The sequence below is a fragment of the Dipodomys spectabilis genome, unplaced genomic scaffold (genome assembly GCF_019054845.1).
Source record: "Dipodomys spectabilis isolate Male_0828 unplaced genomic scaffold, ASM1905484v1 ptg000215l, whole genome shotgun sequence".
NCBI lineage: Eukaryota > Metazoa > Chordata > Mammalia > Rodentia > Heteromyidae > Dipodomys > Dipodomys spectabilis.
In genome coordinates, this window is record NW_024870892.1 from 58,731 (window position 1) to 76,640 (window position 17,910).

Genomic DNA, 17,910 nt, shown 5'->3' on the forward strand with positions numbered 1-17,910 from the left:
GTACTCTTCAAAAAATGGTTTTCAGAAATTGTTCATTAGCACTTTGAAAATTAACATGATAGAACATTGCTCTGATGGAACTGATAAATATAGAGAGTCAAGATATATTTTATGTGTGCTCACTGACATTTCAGGGTGTGATTGTGTACCCTATATCTCTTAAATGCTGAAAGTACATATGCCAAGTACATTGTTTTATCCATGGCATTTCCTTTAGTCATTTGGTTAGGTGAGGAAGTTTCTAGAGTTGCCTGTGGATCTTTTGGCCCCCTCAGCTAGCAGGAATTGTCAGCTGTTGATGTAGAGCACAATGGAATCCTCATGGAGCGAGGTGTCAGGAGTTTGTCCCAGCTCCATGCCCATGTGTCAAGGTGGTGAGGCCTTTGCCAGCATTTCAACTCCTGCTTCATTTTCTTCCTCTAAAAAATGGCAGCTTTGAAATGGGCTGGCTACTGAAGGCTTCTTTAGCTCCGATCCTATTTGAATTGCATGAGGTCACCGATTTTACTTTATCCTCATAATTTCCTTTTTTTGACATTTGAGCAGAGGTTAAAGACTCAGAAAATGGAACACTATGGCTTATGATAATGTTGATGAAAATAGTTCAGCCTGAAAGGTTAAGAGAAAACATTCACTTTTGTGAAAGATGACCTTGGCTGCATGCACTCAGTGTAGAACCAGCACTTTGTACTCAGATTTGGTAGAACACACCAAGTATCTTGACCAGCTGCAGTCTGCCATCAGTTTAACTCCTTCAAACACAGTCACACAAGGGGAAATTATATTCACTTGATTTCCCTCTCAGTGCTATTGTTTTGTCTACATCTGAATTGTAGTTTCTTTCTTCCTATGGTTGCCTGATGAAATGAAGAATCAATGTCTTAGTGATTTTTACCTGACAGATGCAATTGTGTGTGTACATGTGAGGTGGTGGTGGTATTCTTGCTATACAAGAAAAGAAAAAGGGACCTTCCTTGGTCTCAGAGGTATAATTCATTTACCTGCTATTAATTTTGAATTGAATGATTAAAATTTCAGGTTTTGAAATATGATCTTAACTATTGAATGATAACTGGGGAAAGGAATGTAGGAAAAAGTAGCCATGTGAAAATAATCCCCAAGGAAAATCCAGTATTATTATTCAGTTGCATATTGCTTTTAATTTAAATGTCTTCTGCACTTAAAAGAGTATGGCATTATAACACCAGCTATGAAAATGAAGCACAACTTTTGAATTATATTTGTTTTATGACTATTTCTGATAAGTCACATTGAGACAATGAAATTGTACTTCTGATATATAACTGATCATATAATAAAAACAACACTTTGTAAATTTATAACATAGCTGTGCTATAAATATTTGGAAGTATCTGTATCTAACTGTATAGCTATACTTTATATATTTGGAAACATGTTTATGTTCAAACAAATACCCTAAAAGCAGCAAGAATATAGAAATATAGCCTTTTTATAAACTGTTTTGTTAAGAGACTCTCAGTTATTTAATGTGACTGTGTCTTAGATGATTTAGAAATCTAAATGATCTTAAGTGGAAAGTATTAGTTAAGGAGATAAAATAGCCCATTTATAATTTTTGCTAAATATTACACTTAAAACATTTTTCTTCAATTTGATTGTATCATGAAGGCTGATTGGAAGATAGAATAGGCTCATTATTGTGGAGAATTTCTCTGTTCCCTGCAATGACTCCCAAAGCTCTTGCACACTTCATCAGTATTATTGTAATTCTTTGGCTGCAGGATATTTGGCAGCTGTTACACCCCACTGGCAAATCCTATTCATACTTCTTTCCCATTCACCATTGCCATTGGAGAATCGATTTCTCTCTCCTCTACTCTAACCTTTCCCAATTCATCTTGGATTGTTCAATGTGAAACATTTTAATTTCATATCATACAGCTATTCAGCTCACAATCCCTTTTTTAACCTGTCACCAGGGTAACAGCATAGCATGCTTTCTTTAGGCAATCAAGTTTTTATTTCACGTGCTTAATGTTGCATTAAATGTTTGCATTTTGTTTAACCCCCCCCTTAAATACATTGAACTCTGGATATGTTTTATAGTATAATGAAATCCTTGATTTTTGAATTGAAACTAAATCAACACCATCAGTGCATTTATAATAAAATGTCAAAAGATTAATTTACATAATACAAAGATTATTATTAAAAATCCAAGCTAGCCCATCTGTGTAAAGCAATTTTCTGTAGGTAATGAAGCAATATTTGTATATATTTTATGTTCAGCCTTGTTCCAGAAAAGGATTTAAGATTGGTTTAGAGAGATTTGTTAGGGAGATATATAGAAAATTTAAAAGACTAATGGAATTAGTGTTAATGGGAAAATATATCTTTTGAAGATAAAACTTGAATTTTCAGTAGATAATTAATGCTTTTTGCTCTCTGAAGATAATGACATATATATATATATATATATATATATATATATATATATATATATATATGTATTTGGTGATGGATGAAATTATGGGAGGTATAAGAGTGAGGCTGAAGGTCTGTCTAGATCCACTTGGGCAGTATATTCAGTAGGATCTGTTCATCAGTTCACTTTAGTATTACCATAGAGATGAACGAAGATGAAAGTGCACATGTTTAAGTTTTGGTTCTTTGAGTTGTCTTGACTAGATGGAATTTCCCTCTGTAAAGCTATCTTTTCAACTTAATACCTAGTAGTAGTTTCAGTGAAACTCTTCTATGAGTAAATTCTATGGAATTTAGAAAATACTAAGAGACATAAGTAGAAATGAAAGGTGAAAGATAGTGAACCATGTTATTGAAAAACATTCCCTTCTTAGCTATTTGTATCCTAACATAATCAATAAAGTTTCACACTAATCGTAGGATAAACTCTGAATTACACTTAAAAAAATCTTTACTTTCTTAGTTTTCTAGAAACCTTTTAAAGTCTCTGTATATTTTTAATTCTCTTACCTTTGACTTGATTCTCTTTGGAAAGTTCTGGCTTCTGCAGTGGTTCAGGCTGATGGCACTGTCTCCAGTGCTCAGGTGTCATTGATGGCCCTGGAGCCAAAAGATAGCATTGGTCTCAATGCCCGTGCTTTGATCATGTGCATCATAAAGACTGCTGTCCTTTGGTAAATTCCTCCATATAGCTTTTAATGATGATAATCTTTGCCATCAGAATTTAATATGCATGAGCTTATGCCAGAAACAAAACACTGTCTGGCCATTGAGAACCTTAAACAGGATAAATTGGCATAAAAATCAGTAATTCCCAACTCTGTAGAATGCCAAGCACAAAAAGAAAAGTCCAGGTGGTTGTTCCTGAGAGAAGGAGCCTGGTCTTCTTGTTTGCCCCACTGTGTTATGTAAAACGTTCAGCTTTGACAGAATTATAAGACGTGACAGAAAGTGCAAATATGGCCTGTCCGCAGGATAGGCAGGCATAAATAACGGTTGGAGAGGATCTAAAGATTGAAGTTACAACACAGTGACTGTAAAAATCTTGTTATAAATATGTGCAGAGAACTAAATGAAATGAGATGAAGAATTAAAGATCAATTGTTAAATAGAAAATATTAATGAAGAGATGAATGATAAAACAGCACGTAACAGTTTGGGAGGTAAAAAGCAAATGACAAACATAAAAAGTGTATTTATTATATGGGTTCAAAACCAGAATTTCCACTGGCAGAAGAATGAGTGAGTCTTCAAATGTAAAGATATATCCATTAAGATCTGTTGTGTGGTACACAAAGGAAAATGAAGAAAAGTAGAGCCTTAGACATAAAAAGACAAGTCAAGGATAGCAACGTGTAAGTGTTATGAGTCCCAAATGGAGAAGAGAAAGGAACAGAAAGAAAATTTTAAGAAATCATGGCCAAATTTACATTTGGTGAATAACATTAGTCTGTATATTCAGGGTTCTTGCTAAAATGCAGGTAGGAGAGATCCACATTATACAAATGATGAAAACAGTAAGAAAAAGCAGTTCCTCACATAAAATTGATCTTCAGTAAGATTAAGAACATCTCAAGTTTCATGGAGGCCAGAAGAGATATGTAGAATGCTATGTTGAAGAAGGCCAACCACAAATGTTCTATTAGCAAAGTCATCTTTTATGAAGCCACCATGAAGATATTTTCAAGTTAGCAAACCCTGAGAGAACTGGCTGCTGGCAGACTTGTCCTACAAGAAAGGAATGGAGGGCTGGGAAGGTGGCTCAGTGGTAGAGTGCTTGCCTTGCATGCATGAGGCCCTGGGTTCGATTCCTCAGCACCACATAATCAGAAAAAGCTGGAAGTGGCACTGTGGCTCAAGTGCTAGAATGCTAGCCTTGAGCAAAGCAGCTCAGGGACAGTGCCCAGGCCCTTAGTTCAAGCCCTGGGACTGGCCAAAAAAAGCAAAACAAAAAAGAAGAGGAGGAGGAGGAGGAAGAAGGAGAAAGAAAAAGAAGGGAATGGAAGCCACCATCTCTGATCCTAGCTGTGCAGGAGGCCAGCGGGGGTGTGGCTCAAGTAGTAGAGTGTCAGCCTTAAACAAAAAAGCTACGGGACAGTGCCTGAGTTCAGGCCCTAGTATTGGAAAAAAAGAAAGGAAGGAAGGAAGGAGAAGGGCAAGGGGAACACTGAAGAAGTAGTTTACATGCACACAAAAAGCACCAGTGATGCTAATTCCATAATAAAAGACATCATACACATGCTTTTCACTGTGTAGCATCGTTTCCCCCATTTTTCTGATTTAAGGACAAGTGCACAATGCAATAATTACAAGATGAGAGGCACAGAATAAGAGAACAAAGGAGGGTAGGACATACACTATTGTGTGTGAGGTGGCATCATTCCAAACTTGATTGTTTCATATATATATATATATATATATATATATATATATATATATATATATATAGTGGTTCCCAGCCCAAAGAAATAGTAATTGCTTAAGGAAGTGGAATTATTTTCCTGATTTGATCATTTCACACTGTATACATGTGTCACATTATATTCTACCCAATAAACATACATACATGTGTGATGTGTGATGTGTGTGTGTGTGTGTGTGTGTGTGTGTGTGTGTGTGTGTGTGTGTAATAAAAGAGGAAAGCAGTTACTCTACAATTTGCAGTGAAATTGTGAACCTTAAGTTTCATCGTTTGTCCTTTCATTAACTCTGGTTTTAACTGTAAGCACCCTATTGTGGAGTAAAGTGAGTCTAAGAATTTACTCTTCTTGTCTACACTCTACTTCTTCCTCCCATCCTATTTAGCTCCCATGAGCAAGGGCATATGGTATTTGTCTTTATGTGTCTGGCATATTTCCTCCATTATATCTTCCATCTCATCCTCTTTGCTACAGATGACAGGATTTCATTATTTTTTATGACTGAATAGTATTCCACTCTTTACAAATAGCACATTTTCCCGTATCTTTTCATCATTTCCACCTATCATCTTTTCCTTATCTTTTCATTGTTGCTGCAATAAGCATGGGAGTACAGCTGTCTTTTGGATAAATTGATTTAATATTCTTTAGGTTATACACTGGCTATTAAAAAATAAAACAAAACTGAATAGCTTTGCCAAAACAGTATAGGAGGATTTTCAGATATTTCTATCCCAGGCAAATAACAATAGCGAGATGATAAATAATTTTACTTAGCATTTCTATGCCAAGTACAAATTTAAGCATTTTATGTTTTCTCTCATAACCAACATGTAGGTTCAGTATTTTTAATTTTACTGATTATCCAAATCTATGTATAGCCCTTTAAGCCTTTGCATACAAAAGAAAAAAATGACATACACATACCAATAACTTTAGGCTCACATATCACTCATATAATTAATTGTAATACTAACAATACCAAATTTGAGGGTATTCTGTATTCCTCTGCATAGGATTTATTAATTTTTATTTTTAGTTTTTACTGTTGGTCCTGAGGCTTGAACTCAGGGCCTGGGTGCTGTCCTTGAGCTTTTTTTTTTTCCTCTTCAAGGCTAGTGCTCTGTGACCTGAGCCACAGCTCCACTTCCAGTCTTTTCTTTTCTGGTAGCTAATTGGTGATAAGTGTCTCAAGGACTTTACTGTCCAGGCTGGCTTTAAACTACAGTCCTCAGACCTTAGCTAGGATTATAGGCATGAGCCACCAGTGCCCAGCCTGAGCATAGTTTTGTGATCGATTTCTCTATACATTCTCAGGTGCTTGCACATACACCTTTTAAATTGCATATGGGCGAAACTCTGACCCTCTGTGCCTGCTCCTAGCTTTGAAGGCTTCTCTGAATGCTGCTTTTCTCTTTCTTCTGCAGCAATCTTGCTTAGGCATAGAATTTTGTTTGCTTTGGCACTACCCTCTGTTTAAAATTCCTTTAATCTGCTCATTCCATGTTTTTAAAATGCATTTTGATGGTTGATGGTTCTATGAAGCATGTAACATGGATTTATTGCACTACTAAAGCATTCATTTGTGACCCCTCTTCTGTCTTACCTTGTAAAAGTGGATTTTTCAGCAGATTGTTGAATTTTGTCCTTCGTGGAGTTGTTCCTCTCACCTCAGACCTTGCCACACACACACACGCAGTTGGGGAAATAAGAAACAACTCATACACTAGATCTAAAGTTTCATTAAAATTGCTATTTCTTGTCTCAGGCATTTTAAGTGGGCCATCTGTCCAAACATCGTTCTCTGTCTCTCTTTTTTCTGATCATTTCCTCGACTTATTCATGAGCTGTGGGAAGGCTCCTTTGTAGTCTCCGTGGAGCTGGTTCTGTCCCCCCTGAACACATCTATGTGCTTGCATAACATAGCTTTTCACCATGGTGGAAATTCTCTGAACTTGGTTCAGATGAATGGCCCACTTTCTGAGGGCCTTTTTCTTCCTGCAAAGATTTGTATGCAGGAACTGACCTCAGTGGCTATGGAATGCAGCATATTATCGTGGATCATTTTACAGACCACCCACTGTGGAAGTTATGATGAAGCATTTTTTGATGATTCTTTGACCATTAGCATTGTTTTAACTGTGTATTTCACACTCACATAGGTAGTGGCATAATCAAAAATCAACATTTGAGTATCTTATTAGATGTTTTTAAGATGAGTGCAGGATTTGCTAACTAAAGGTTCTGTCAGACTAGGTCTATGTCTTCATAATAGAATCATACTAATATCTCTACATTAGAATTCTTGGCAGGCTTTTAAATAGAATATTCTGGTAAATTAAATGTGTCAGCATTGAAATTGGCCACAATGTTTGACAGCTTTTCACTGTAAAATAGAGAAAAAAACTAGGTTTTATCAAGCAAATTCATTCTGGCCAGTGGATGATAATCAAAGTGGACGGGCCTGGGTAAGAGCTAGGATTTTTTTTTTTTTTGTGAATTTCTCTTTATTGTGTTTTTTAAAGTTTTGCTTGTTTTTTGAAGTCTTACCTTCACATCAGCATTTCAGATTAAGTTGTACAGGTGAACCTTTGGTCCAGTGGCAGTCTTCACTTCAAACGCCCTTTGATAGAGGAAACTGTGTTCTCTATCACTTCTGTGGTGAGCTGGGTGAAGCTCGGGGCCTTTACCTCTTTTATTTTTTTTAACCGAGAGTATTCATAGCAATCTTCCCTTTTCTCTGTGTGTGTGTGTGTGTGTGTGTGTGCGCGCGCGCGTGCGCATGTGCGCATTAACTTGCACGCACGCACAGGCAAGCATGCTAGTCCTAGGACTTGAACTCAGTGCCAGGATGATGTCATTGAGCTTTGGTTTTCAATGCTAGTGCTCTACCACTTGAGCCACACATAGCTCCACTTCCAGCTTTCTGGTGGTTAATCAGATATAAAGTCTCATGGACTTTCCTGCCTGGGTTGGCTTCAGATCTTAGATCTTCAGATCTGAGTCTCCTGAGTAGCTAGTATTGCAAATATGAACCATTGGTGGTTGGTGGCTTTTCTTTTTAAGTTCTGTCTATCAGAACTGGCATGTGCTGGGCCAGTGTTCTGCCACATGAACACATGTAATTTCTCTTTAAAAAATTAAAATATAACTTTAGATTATTGTAACAATCATGATTGTGCTTGTTGAACTGAAATGAGTCATTTAAAATATTGATTAACATACTCCTAAGAATGTACGGAAATAAAGCATATGTGTTTTTAGATTGAATATATTATTTCTACTTTGTCTATTTCTGCTTCTGAAAATGTTTGTATTTATTCTTTAGCTGAAATATATGTCCAACCCATCCATTTCATTTGAACCAAAACAAAATTATTGTTGAACTCAGGGCCTGGGCTCTCTCCCTGAGCTTTTGCTCAAGGCTAGTGCTCTAGCACTTGACCACAGCTCTGTGGCTGGCTTTTTGGTGGTGAATTGGTGATGAGTCTCTCAAATTTCTCTCCCTGGGCTCCTTTGAACACCGATCCTCAGATCCTAGCCTCCTGAGTAGCTAGGATTACAGGCGTGAACCACTGGTGCCTTGCTCCAAACAAAAATTTAAAGCCATGGAAAGGTAGAAGGCAAATTTGATCTGTAGAAGACTGAACTCATGCAGGGATTCCATGCTTTTGCCTCTGATTGGAATCTCAAGGTCTAGTTTCACAGTGAAGCCTCTCTTTTACAGTCTTTTAATGTAATACTCTAAAAGTGTCACCTTGAAAGTACCAGAGGAAGCCCTAGCTTCCTGTCTCCTGCTTAGTTCTGCTTCTTCCCATTTGCCCATGTAGGAATGTTGTTCAGCAGGATGGAAGGTGTTCCCAGGTGCACTGTTGGAAGAGTAAGGGCTGAGATGTCAACATTAGGGCTTTTACTCAGAAGCCTGTTCCATAAGGTTCCCCTGGGGGCAAGCTACAACATATATGAAACAGATGTGGATCAAAATAAAGCAGTGGAAAAATAAATAGTAGCTAGTTCCTGAAGAGTGGCAGCTCGTCTTGCCACCATCTGCAAGATCGCTTTCTGTGGGAAAAATGTGTCCTGCCTTGGAGCAGGATGTCAAGAGCAGCCGCTTCCCAGCTCCTCTGGCAGCAGGAAGATAAAAGGTCTCACTAGTCACTTGAAAGAGTTGCTTACATCAGGCCACTGTGGCTGAAAAATAACCACAGCATTTAGTGCAGGTGAAGGAGAAGACAGTTCCTGTGAGAGGTGACATCCTCCCTGAAGAATCTGAGAAGCAATGGAGAGAGTCCAAAGCTACTGTAAAGGCAGCATTTTCAGTAACGGAGGGAAATAAGTGGATTAAAGTTAGCCTCTCCATTATTTAATGTAATCTTCAATATGTCTTTCTTATTCTAGTTACTATGTGCATAGTTTGATATAGAAGAAAATTGGCTCAGTGGAAAGATCTGGTATGATGGCAGAAGTTGTTTTGAACCAACTTCTGTGGGTTGGCAGAACCTGGGTGTTTTGTCCTCACTGTCTATAAATTTGGTTTAAAAGGGACTGGCCTTGATTTTGTGTGTGTGCTGGTCTCTGGTCTTGAACTCAGGGCTTGTTCTAGAGGTGGTTTTTATTATGTATTTATTTATTTATTTATTTTTGCTTAAGGCCTGAGATCTACCACTTGAGCCACAGTTACTTCTAGTTTTTTTGTTTGTTTGTTTGTTTTTATGGGGTTTTTGGTGGTTAATTAAAGATAAAAGTCTCACAGACTTTCTTGCCCAGCTGGTTGCAAACTTTGATCCTCAGATCTTAGCTTCCTGAGTAGCTAGGATTACTCATATGAGCCACTAGCACCAGGCCAAGGGGCTGGCCTTTTAAGAGAATAATCAGAAATAAAATTGGATCCCAAGTGGGGCTTTTTTTTTTTTTGGAGAACTTGAATGACAGCTAGCTTGTTAAAGATTTAACATATATTCTGCCAAGTGCTAATATTTAGTGCTTGGTAAATAATAATGGGTATAAATATTGTAAATAACATTTAAATTAGCTTAATTCTGAAATCATTACATCTGATTTCTTTAAAAATGATGGGAGCCCACCACAGATGAATAGACCCAAAATTTGTGGTATCTATACACAATGGAATATTATGCAGCATTAGAAAGGACAAAATAATGGCATTTGAAGGGAAATGGATGGAACTAGAAGAAATCACATTGAGTGAGGTAAGCCAAGAGTAAATGGACAAACAGCACATGGTCTCCCTGATAAGTGGATGTTCAATCTAAAACGTAAGTTAATAAGACTTGAGAAACAAAAGACCTCCACTCATCTGGTTGAATCACTACTAAATAACCCCATGCTGCTGATCACATATATGGTATTTATGTGCATACCAGAGGGAAACTAGGAGGAGGACACAGAACTAGAGGGAATCAGGGAAAAACATACAACAGCGGGACCCATCAGCTGCATTGGACATTGATCAAAATGAACTAAGCAACTCAAAACAACTGTATAGTCAAAGCCCATAGAACTCATAAACTTTATAGACCATGATAGACAATTTGCCCCATGAAGGTTAGAATGTGTTTGTGACTTTAACTAAGCATCACTATCCCACAATACTATAAAATTATGTAATCACGTTATCACAATAAAGAATTTGCAAAAAAAATGATGGGGGCCACATTTGTTTTCTAAAATTTTTGTTTTTGGCTTTGGGGTTTCTTTGTACTCTCTTCTGGCTACTTTGACCCAGTTTTTGTGGAGTTTGTAACACTAACCATACATAGCAAATGACTTAAGTGGTAAGACTAGCATTGTTCAGAGATCTGGAAGCCTTTTTTAGATTTTAGGTGTTTAATAAAACCAGCATTAGAAAGGACACAGACCATGTTTTATTTCTCTTTGGTGCTTTATAACTTAGTGCTAACCACTTAGTATTTGTTGAAGTTGCAACTTGTTTTTATAATCTTTATAATTTTTTTCTAATTGACACCACTAAAGAACATTCTTTATTATTTTACAAGTAGAATAATGTATAGAGGCACATTTTTAAAATGTGATTACAGTCTCTAAAAAGAATAACATGAAAGCTGGGTGCTGGTGGCTCATGCCTGTAATCATACCTACTCAGGAGGCTGAGGTCTTAGGATTGTGGTTCAAAGCCAGCTGGGGCAGGAAAGTTCCTGAGACTGTTATCTCCATTTAGCCACCAGAAAACCGGACGTGGCACTGTGGCTCAAAGTTGGTAGAGTGCAAGCCTGAACAAAAATTGCTCAGGGATAGCACCTAGACCCTGAGTTCAAGCCCCATGGCTGACAAAAAAAAAGAAAAGAAAAAAAAAAGAATGAAATGAAACCAAATTAATTCCGTATACCAAGCCATACTGACTTAGTAATTTATTGTATTTCTTTGAAGTTTAAAGTACATGCATGGTTCTTTATTTTATTGTAAATTTTCTTTTTTTTTTAAGAAATTGCCTTGAATAATAGCAAATATTGAAAAATTTACTGTTGTTTAAAGGAGATTAACTTGTGAAGGATTGTCACAATTAAGCAACTGAAATTCCTCATGGATGGATGAGGGTTCTTAGAGGATATGATGTGCTGTGATTTTCCCACAGTGGCTGCTATGGTCCTTGGTTGGACCTGTTTAAATCTGAAAACTTCTCCCCCTGACACATCCCATCCCCAACAGTAGAATGTTTTAAAATGAAATGTTCTGAAATACACTCTTTGGCAGGTTTATTCTACACACTTAATATGAAAAGAAAATTAGTTTATCGCAACTAGTATAAAATTCTTAACTATTTTAGGGCTGGGAAGGTGGCTCAGTGGTAGAGCACTTGCCTTGCATGCCTGAGGCCCTGGGTTCGATTCCTCAGCGCCACATAAGCAAAAAGAAAAAAAAAAGCCAGAAGTGGCTCTGTGGCTCAAGTGGTAGAGCGCTAGCCTTGAGCAGAAGAGCTGAGGGACAGCGCCCAGGCCCAGAGTTCAGGCCTCACAACCGGACCCCCAAAAAAAATAAAAAATAAAAATAAAAATTCTTAACTATTTTACTTTTTTCTACTTCAGAGTGCCAGTTGTGAAATCTGATATCGATACATGGGAGCTTTGTATAAAACTGCGTGATGAGCAACATGCTGCTCTAGCATCCAACAGCGGGTCAACATTCTGTGTGAGTTTTATTTCTTTTCTTGATTATGTTGAAGTTATCTTCCAATACTTAACACCATTTCTAACTTATTCAGTGATGGTTTAAATTTACAGTTTTCCACTGTATTTTCCTCTTTTTTAAAGAATTTGAATGTAAATTAACTTTTTGTTCTCTTATACTAATTAGGAAGCACATTCCTACATTTAGCCACATTCTAAATCCACTTCCTGATACTAATTTTTGTTTCACGTTTATTGAAAAGTTTTTTTAATTTTTGCCCTTGCTGTGGAGAACATCTTTAGTTATAATTTCAAATGTATAATAGCTGTCACCTGTCGGTGACCATTATCTTCACATTTCATGTTGTATACTGTTCTTGAGGTTAAGTTTACATTTTGAGACATTTTGTTTGTTTAAAGAATTTAACACTTGTGCCCTTGGACTACACTTGTTTAAATTCTAGTCTACAATGAATAATGTTCAGTAAGATTTTGGTGTTTGTATAATAGTACAAATGATGTTTAAAATCTATGATTGGAAATCATATCATAGTGTGTTGTTATTTTACTTTATATGATTTTTGTATGTTAGCCCAACCTCAAGGAAACCGCTAAATAGTTAATAGAATGAGCATGTGTTTACTTAGCCCTTTTCTTTTCCTGCTTCCACCAAAATATCGTTTTGTGTTACAGATACAAATGACTTTTTAATCAGAATATTAAACAGTATTTGAAAGTCAAAATAATACGACTTTACTTCAAAAACTGATGTGGCTTGATGGGTGTGGTACTTCTTTGTTCTTAGTAAGAAAATATTACCAATTGGAAATTAATGAGGCTCCATTAATTCAGTAGATACTTACTGCTTGCCTATTATGCCAGATAAGGCCTGGGCTGTTGCCCTAGAGAAGCTGATATCCTTGTGTAGTAGTCAGACTTACAAATAAGTAAGATCAGTTTACTAATTGAGTACTTTTCCTTGATTTTCTTGATACTTTGATTAATTTTATATGCCAAAATACCTTGTTTATTGCAAAATGCCTTGTTTATTGAAAGATATTTCAATAAGTTCTCAAGATTGGTAGCTATGATGTAGTTAAATAGTAGGAAATCTTTTGTGATCCTTCACATTTCTTCTGACTCTGTGATATATTTCACAAGTGGGCACTCACCATCTATCAGGTTAAACAGGAACTGATATAAATTGAATGGCAAATATTACCATCACGGTGGAGTGTCTTTCTAGGGTAGGTTAACTTTACAAAAATGTAGATTTCAGCAAATTTTCAGTTCCATATAGACTCACCACTGAGGCCTTTCTGAGATCTGTAATCTAAGACAATGATTGTTTTTTTAAAGCAGCACTTTGCCTTAGACAACTGCTCAGATCATATGGTAGAGCTATAACTTCTTTGTACCTGTCTTCAATTCCATGGCCTGACTGCTCAAGCCTGTGTCTCCTGAGTTTTTTCCTATAAAATTATCTCCTGCTTCATTGAATTTGAAATTAGTATATTTAAATTTCTCCAGAAAATATCCACCCTGATACATGGTACCAAATACTATTTCTTGCACATACTGACTTAGCAGCCATACCTGTGCAGAGCATATGCTCTAGGTACTGAAGTCTTTTTTTCCTGGGCATGTTTCCCATCCAGCAGACTGAGTGCTCTGGGATAAGTAAAGGCACTGTAGTATGAGAATATTTATATTGTTACTCTTTGTTTTCATCATCAAGGGAAATCTGTGATTGTTTACTTCATTTTCTAGAATACCCACTAACACATCAAGGAAAAAAATTATCTTAGAGGGCTGGGAAGGTGGCTCAGTGGTAGAGTGCTTGCCTTGCATGCATGAGGCCCTGGGTTCGATTCCTCAGCACCATATAAGCAAAAAGAAAAAAGCTGGAAGTGGTGCTGTGGCTCAAGTGGTAGAGCTCTAGCCTTGAGCTGAAGAGCTGAGGGACAGCGGCCAGGCCCAGAGTTCAGGCCCCACAACTGGACCAAAAAAAAAAAAAACAAAAACAATCTTAGAATGACAGTCTAGATATGGAGTAATGACTCCAGAGATAATATAAGCACAGTAAACCACTTAAAAATATATTAGATGTTTTAAAATATGAGAAAATTTAAATGAGGAAAGTATAGCAAATGTGCAGATCTTCTGAACAGTTCTACTGTTAAAAAAATGAAATAATAAATAGCCAGGTGTAATTCTAGCTATTTGGGATGTTGTGATCAAGTGGCTCCTAGTTTAAAGTCAAGTAGAAGTTTTCAAGACCTTTTTCCCAACTCTTTTTGGGCACCATGGCTCATGTCTATCATCGTAATTCATGTGAGTGGCAGAGATTGGGAGGGTTGCAGTTCTAGGTCAACTTGAGCAGAAAAGTCCACAAGACTCCATCTCTCAGAGGGAAGCGGCACATGGTGGCACATGCCTATCATCTTGGAAATGATAGGATGCCTAAAAAAGGCAAGCATATTCTTAGACAGGAATTGATTCCCTATCTCAAAACAAAAGACAGAGCTGGAGGCATGGCTTAGTAGTAGAGTGCCGTCTAGAGTGCTTAAAACCCTTTGTTCAAAACCCAGTACATCCAATATAGATACATAGACGTCAGTTTTCTCTTTATTTCATCTCATTCTGCTCTTCTTCTTCTCCCACAAGGTGGTAGCTTTCCTACAGGTATGTGCTTCTTGTACCTGTTATGATTTCAACATATGTTTATACCACAGCAGTGGTGAAAAAGAATGATGCACAAATACTTAATACTACTTAATATACTTAATACTATGCAATATAACATATACATCTACAGAATACACAAAACAAGAGCAGTTCTGTTTATAATAAAATTGTGAAGAATGTATAGGAATATGGGGCAGGAGATATACAGGTCAGTGGTAGACCATGCATTTAGCATGCATGAAGTCTTGGGTGTAATGCCCAGGCCGCGAGTTCAAGCCTTAGGACCAGAACAAACAGAAAGAAAGAAAAAGAAAGAAAGAAAGAGAGAGAGAGAGAGAAAGAAAGAAAGAAAGAAAAGCAAGGAAGGATAAAAGGAAGAAAGAAAGAAAGAGAAAGGAAGGAGGAAGGAAGGAAGGAAAGGAAGGAAGAAAGAAGGAAAGGAAGAGAGAGAAGGGAGAGAATGAAGGAAGGGAGGGAAGGAGGAAGGGAGGGAAGGAAAGAAAGAAAAAAGGAAGGAAGAAAGAAAGAAAGGGGTGGAGGAGCCAGACATGATGGTGCTCACCTGTAACGCCAGCACTTGGCAGCTGAGGTAGGAGAATGATGAGTTACACAGCAACATGGAACTCCGTAGAGAGATATTGCTTCAAAAAACAAACAAGTGGGAATAGGACTTGACATTTTCCCAAAAAGATATTTTAAGTGTCCAGTAAGCATGGGAAAAGATGCTCAGTATCATTAGTGATTAAGGAAATGCTCATCAAGCAATTAGCACAATGAGATACCACTTTCTACTCTCTGGAATGAGAAATGTCAGAATAGTCCAGATGTATAAGAAAATTAGCATAGAAATGTGATCTCTCCAAGGATGGAAAATGAGAGTTGTTTTTACATGCATTTAAACTATTTTTTTGGCCTGATGTTCCATAATTCTTACTAATAAATTAGAAAACAGTTATATATAGTACTATATTGAGAATTAAAGTACTCAATAACCCTACCTCTTTTTTTTTTTGTGCCATTCCTTGGGCTCAAGCCCAGGAGTGCTCCAACCGCCTCAGAGCTGTCCTTGAGATTTTCTGCTCAAGGTTAGCATTCTACCAGTTAGCCACATCTCTACTTATAGCTTTTTTGGAAGTTCAATGGAGATAAGAAACAGTCTCATAAACCTTCTTGCCTGGGCTGGCTTCAAAACAGGATACTCAGATCTCAGCTTTCTGAATAGATAGGATTACAGATGTGAACCACAGGCACCACCCACATTTTTGTTTCTAATAGTTATTTTAGCTTATTTTGATGGAGCAGCTGACTACTTTGGTTTTCATTTACTGAAGCACTTCACATGCATAAATTCATGTAGTCCTGATAGATAGACATGATGAGTAGATTTTTCCCACTACAGATGAATTTACACATGAGTTTGGAAATTGAGGTTCAGACATAGGGTTGTACAATTCTAGAAATTTAACTGTGCTGGACTGTGGCTAAGTCACTGTTAATATAAAGAATAATGTACAGAATATTTTTCTTACAGTCATGATACTGGGTATGAGCAGCTGTTACAAAATATTTTTAAGACTTTGGACCTGAGATGCAGCTCAGTAGTAGAGCACTTGCCTTACCATGCATGAAACCCTGGGTTTGACCTCTAGAACCATATTCCCTGCCCACATATTTAAAAATCCTGTTACTTCCTGTAGATGTACTTTTCAAATTAGTGATAAAATTCAAAAATGACTTTTTAGCCATGATTTCATAGTTTTATCAAAGTAATTATGTCTTTTTTGGTCCTCATAAGGTTTGAGATAGATAGATAGATAGATAGATAGATAGATAGATAGATAGATAGATAGATAGATAGATAGATAGATAGGATTTTGTGTCTAAAAGAATTTGTACTTTCATTTTGTTTTCTAATAATGCTTGTTTTGGTTGAGGTGAAATTCTCCCATCTTTGATGCCTGGGGTGGAGGGAGGGAAATGTTGTGCTTGTGTGGTATTCACATCATTGAAATTACCACCCTATATTTTTCTTTGCAAAGAAATGGCACAGTGATGAACATAGAATAAAAATAATAATTACATATGGATGTATAATAAGAAATAATTGTATACATGTCATTTGACGTTTCCTTTCTCTGATATAACTAACCCTTTCCTAACCATGTATTTTGTTGTGGATTTCTTAACTCATAAAACATTTTACCATAGTTTCTTTTGATGTTTAAAGAGTATTTGGGGGCTGGGAATGTGGCTTGGTGGTAGAGTGCTTACCTAGCATGCATGAAGCCCTGTGTTCAATTCCTCAGTACCACATACAGAAAAGGCTAGAACTAGCGCTGTGGCTCAAGTGGTAGAGTTCTACCTTTGAGCAAAAGAAGCTCAGGGACAGTGCCCAAGCCCTGAGTTCAAGCCACAGGACTGGCCAAAAAAAAAAAAAAGTATTTTAGTTATTTGGTTTTAAGTGTAGCTGTTTAAGTATTTGTGTACCAAGTTTATTTAAAAAAAATAACCGAATAAACTTAGAATATACAGTAAATAATCTTATACGCAAATCTTCAGTTTTTTGTGTTCTATAATATAATTTTAAACATATATTGAACAAGAGTATATATGTGCATTTAAGCCACAGTTAGTGTTCCTTTTATATTATTACAACATGAATAAAAATGGTAAAATCATGCCTTATTATACTTATAGGTATATAAGACACATAGTATTAGAAAAAACAACTAATAATGACTACCTTTTTGTCTGTAATGTCAGTTTTTAGACTAGGCTCTTGTCTTTAAAGATGAAAAAGACATCAGCAAATGAAGTCAGTTAACTATTTCATATATACCTATGTCTAAACTCTTATTTTAAAAGATCATCTGTGGCTGACATGTACAGGAGGCAGATTAAAAAAAAATTTTTTTTTTTTTGGGGGTTCAGTCGTGGGGCCTGAACTCTGGGCCTAGGCGCTGTCCCTCAGCTCTTTAGCTCAAGGCTAGCGCTCTACCACTTGAGCCACAGCGCCACTTCTGGCTTTTTTCTTTTTGCTTATATGGTGCTGAGGAATCGAACCGCAGGCCTCAGGCATGCAAGACAAGCGCTCTACCACTGAGCCACCTTCCCAGCCCCAAGAAAGAATATTTTTGAAGGAGCATATTAAAATGAATATTATAGTATCATTAGGAATTTTATAATTAAGA

At 36.8% G+C, this 17,910-nt stretch overlaps 1 protein-coding gene across 1 annotated transcript in view; it reads left to right on the forward strand.

Moving 5' to 3' along the window:
• The window catches only part of Pcca (propionyl-CoA carboxylase subunit alpha), a 157,580-nt gene that overhangs the window by 46,594 nt on the left and 93,076 nt on the right, over positions 1-17,910 (forward strand). Inside the window, exon 8 of the mRNA XM_042696995.1 lies at positions 11,951-12,053. Coding sequence (XP_042552929.1) covers positions 11,951-12,053 — 103 coding nt within the window. The remainder of the gene's footprint in view (positions 1-11,950; positions 12,054-17,910) is intronic.